Consider the following 5,000-nt stretch of genomic DNA (forward strand, 5'->3'; position numbering starts at 1 on the left):
CAAAAAACTAGTTGGGCAGTAATATTCAGTCTTGAATAAGGTTCATTTGTAACAGAGAACAGGCATTTTTTTTTACACAGTGATCACCACTTATCAAGGCCCGGAAGCCACTCAGGGATAAGGGTTATTGCAAGTACATTACGTTAGTGTGGAGATGTGATGAAGTGTTTACTTAAGGGGGCGGTTCATTAGGAATTTGTTTATGTTGGACTTGAAGACATCCAAGTTGTAGTCCAGTGGGAAGCAGGCAGACGGAACAGAGTTCCACAGGCGTGCAGTTCTAAGAAAGAATCTTTGTTCATGGAACCCGCGTTTTGATTTAGGCACAGATATAGAGTGGGGGAAATTTTTCACAGTGGATTCAGCTAGACGGGTGTTTTTCGTGAAAGATTGGCGAGGGGGACCAGAGATTGGAGTTCAGACGAGCACCTGCCATGGAAATAACGATAAAACAAGGATAGGCTCGCAACGTTTCTTCTGTGGGATAGAGGTTGCAGGGTAGAAAAAAGGGCATCCCCCACTAAGCCACGAAGTCTATTTTGTACTCTGCCAAGGCAGGATAGGCTGTTTTTAGCAACTCCTGCCCAGATATGGCAACAGTATTCCATCCTTGGACGTACTTGGCTTTTATATAGATAGAGAATTGCATCAGTAGTGAGATATCTTCTGGAGCGGTAGAAGGATCCCACCATCTTTCCAGCGACCTTGGCAACAGACTTGATGTACGTGTTCCATTTCAGATCAGGAGTAAAGGTGAATCCCATAAGCTTGTCAAAACACGGGGCCTCACCCAGACGAGAACCATCCATCACAATTGATGCCAGATGGGGATCAGAGCGTTGATGATGTAAGGATAGGAGTTTGGTTTTGGATGCATTAAAGGTTTTTGGATGCATTAAAGGTTTTTGGATCCATTAAAGGCATAGAGACAAGTTATTTTTGCATACGCATGAGCGCGAAAGAGAGAGAGAGGGATAGAGAGAGACGTCTCGACACACCTGGCCACACTATCTGCGCTGTCTACAGTGCGAACAGAAATCAGACGTGTGCTTTCTTTCTTGAAATCTCGCTAGCTAAAAGAGAATTATGGTGTGTTCGGTCTTTCCTCTTGTATTATTCTATAACTCTTGAACTATACTACTCAACCATGACATTCATTACGTAACAAGAAAGGTAATAAGTAGTTTGGATTTATGTATATAGCAGATCATCTTTGGTTCCATGGACGCTCCTATTCCACAGCTGAGCGATACTAGTTCAAGATTTTCATTAGATTCCATTCTTGTTGCCTCTCGCTTACCGTCTGTTAAAAAAACAATACCTTTTGGTTCTTTATCGACTACTACGATTCTTTAAAATGTTTGCGTCAAACGTTAAGAAAGTGGATATATATCGGTAAGTAATATGTTGATCAGTACACACTAGTTACATGTGCACCATCTTCATCCCATTGGCTCTACTCTATTTTTCTGATGTTAAAACCTACTGCCTACACACACATCTCTCACTGCACTGAGAAAGATCGTAGTTCAACTTGCTGATGGCCATAATGTGGTTGATCAGTTTACGTTAAATTTGCATGTAATATTGGTTCCCATTCCAAAATCTAAATTTTTTTTTTTTTTACTTGAAAAAAGAAAACAAGAATTCTCTATGGACAGGGTCGGTAATTGTACCTATTTACTATGCCTCCCCACGGGACAGAGTTAGACACCAGGGTCGTTTTTTAACGTGGAGAAAAGGTACAAAAATAAAAAATTGTCTCAGTCGTGAAGGACTGATCCTCCACCGAAAGAGAACAAGAAATGGAAGTGCAGCATCTGAAGAACAGATACTACACATTGATCTTTACCAAAAGGCCAAGTACTGATATTATTATTATTATTATTATTATTATTATTATTATTATTATTATTAGGGTCGGTAATTGTAAATAAAAACATGAAAAGAGAAAAATGGTGATGGTCATAAAGTTGGTGATCAGTTTACGTTAAATTTATATAGGAAATTGGTTGCCCCTCTAAAACCTAAAATATTTGTAAAAAAAAATCCTAGTTGTTTGCATAATTACCTTCCGCATTCTATTCCTGCCCGCTCATGTCAATTTTTATGTTCTTTCTCAGATAATCAATATATTAATAGAAAAGCGTCTGTGTTATTTATTTTGTGTTTCACGCTTGCATCCGAGTAACTGCCGTTTGTTATAGACTTCCATTGCTTGTAATAAATAATTTTACCAAGAATTCTTCATTAGTGTTAGTTTCGGTCTCGATTATAGCTGGTGGCACTCAAGTCATGTATTTTTGGTCACCCGACTTATTTTATAAATAATTTTACCAAGAATTTTTCATAAGTTTTGGTTCGTGTCCATTATAGCTGATGGCACAAGTCATCTATATTTTATAAATAATTTTACCATTTTTCATAAGTTTTGGTTTAAGTTTCGATTATAGCTAAAGGAACTTAAATTATATATACACATATTTTTTCATAAGTTTTGATTTCGGTTTCGATTTCGATTCAAGCTGATGCAATTATGTCATATGAATATATTTTTTTTATTTTTGAAATCGCAATTTTATAATATATAAAAATCGATAGAACATTAACTCCATAAAAATATATACGAAATCTACAAGAATTAAAATGTCATATTTAAGCGTACTTAACGACTGGGCTACGCCGGTTGTTCCTGCTAGCTTAGATAAATACTTTTATAGATTTAACAAAAGAGCTACAATAATATCAGAGCGTTTCCATTTACGCTGAACAGAATACCAACATCAATATATTACATATGAATGAATCCCCTGTGGAATTTCCACAGGTCCCGCTAGTTATTATTATTATTATTATTATTATTATTATTATTATTATTATTATTATTATTATTGGCTCACATAGAGCTTTCACACAAGTCATCAAAGATCTGATTGGAAACCGGTGGTGTTCTCTGAACGCTGAGTGACAGCAAGTCTCCCCAGACATCCAGCTCTCTCCACCTCCTTCGATAGCATTTGAAAATAAGTTTGCGTCATCGCAACAGTCGCTTACCATTGATTTCTCGCTGGCAGCGGCCATTGGTCTATACTGTAATTTGAATAACACTAAGCCTCCCCAAGATCCCAGTTCTCTTCGCGCTTGTCTAGCGGAGGTCTGGTCAGCACTCTCTCCTCGGTCTTTCCATCCTCCTTAACCTTTTTCGGCTCTGTCGTATAACGCATTTGGGGGGGGCGGTGGTGAGACAATGTGGGGATGCGTGATGGGAGCGTAGAACTTGTAGATATGCAGCTTCAGTGTTCTTCATTGTCTGTAACGCTTCTTCATTATATTGTATCTTCCGCATTCAAGGGTTTTCCTTAATATTTCAGACGTTTTCATTATCGTTAGTCGTTGTATTTTTGCAACCATTCTTCTGATTTCAATTTCTCTTATTCTTTTTTTCAAAGTTTTTCGAAATTGTTCCTAGTGCTCCTACTATTATCGGTATTATTTTGATTTTCTTCATCATCCAAATCTCTTTTAACTCTCTGGCTAGCTCTGTGTATTTGCCCCGTTTCTCCTTTTCTTTCATACTCACCCTGTGGTCAGCTGGGACAGCAAAATCTACGATTTGACAGGATTTTTCTTTCTTGTTAATTATTACATCTGGTCTTCTTGCTTGGATGGATTTGTCCGTCTGTATGTCCATGTCCCATAGGATTTTGTGGTTTTCAGACTTTTAGTCGTACATGTGATGTTATACAAATTATTTTACTGATGTGGAAATGCCATGCTTTTTTATCAATTTATTTGTATAATTTACTTTTTTACTTTTAATGATAATTTTTTGTTTGAAATAATGTGAGCAAGTTCCAAAAGTAATGCATCCTATTTTTTTATTCCGCCCGAATGGATCAGAGGGGATTGCAAATTGCATTGTTCTCATAACTGAATTTTAAAAGTTGCATCCCTCCCTTGCCGATATTGACAGTATGAAACTCTAAGAAAGCAACCCGCCTACGCCAGAAAAAAATGCGTCATTGTATTACTCCATGCAGAAATAATTGTACCCATCAACATTCATCGGCGCCTGTTGAACATTTACAAAGCCGATGCGGTTGATGTCAGAATAATTAGGAAAACGGTTCGTCGATTTCGGAGCGACGACAGAGATGTGAGTGACAAAACACGCTCCGAACGTTCGTGCACAACCACCCGCTGACAAAAATACATTGAAGAGCTACGCAGATGGGAGTGGTACCATTAAAATGAGCTAGCTTTTGTGTTCTACATTTGTTTTTCTACATAGTCGCCATCATTCTTCATGCAATCTTGCCAGGAATTCAATGACGCATCTCTGCTTCTGACGCAAGTCCATGAGAACGGTGACTTTCTTAGAGTTTCATGCCGTCTATACCTGCAACAGAGAGATTAAACTTCCAAGTCATGAATGCATAAGTTCAGTCAGCAATACAATGCTATTTGCAATCCCCTCTGGTCCATTTGGGCAGAATAAAAAGAATAGGAGGCACTACTTTTGGAACATTCCCTCGTAAAACCCGATTATTATTCATACAATACTATTTGTTTAACTTCAGATGTAAGAACCTACGTACCAAAAAGCTGCTGCAGAGACATGTCCCCAGCTAACGTGAGTCGATGCACTGGTATAACCGACAAGGATATTGCGCCGGTCTTAGAACCTCCTCTGCATCCACACCAAATCAATGACCAACTGTACGGAACGGTAAGTAAAAAACAAATATTTATTTTGCTTGTTTCTTTTTTTTCCTTTTTTTTTTTGTTGTTGTCTTTTTATTGTTGTTGTTTTTTTTTATTTTTATTTTTTTTTTCTCACAAATCTGACATATATCCACGAAGGACGAGAATGGTTTATAAAGATGGTATTCAATTTTACAATTTATGTACGACAAATTAAAGCACTACAAATGTACACGAGGCACGAATAATCGTGCTGATTCGTTGTTCGTGTGACATCTAGGCACAGCAAATTAAGG

At 37.6% G+C, this 5,000-nt stretch overlaps 1 protein-coding gene across 1 annotated transcript in view; it reads left to right on the plus strand.

The window, feature by feature from the left end:
• LOC145294095 (tetraspanin-11-like) overlaps positions 1-5,000 on the plus strand; it is a 661,286-nt gene that overhangs the window by 566,701 nt on the left and 89,585 nt on the right. Inside the window, exon 8 of the mRNA XM_080141162.1 lies at positions 4,581-4,729. Within this exon, the coding sequence (XP_079997288.1) occupies positions 4,581-4,729 (149 nt within the window). The remainder of the gene's footprint in view (positions 1-4,580; positions 4,730-5,000) is intronic.

The sequence above is a fragment of the Euprymna scolopes genome, chromosome 15, assembly GCF_053919585.1.
Source record: "Euprymna scolopes isolate OS-2025 chromosome 15, ASM5391958v1, whole genome shotgun sequence".
NCBI lineage: Eukaryota > Metazoa > Mollusca > Cephalopoda > Sepiida > Sepiolidae > Euprymna > Euprymna scolopes.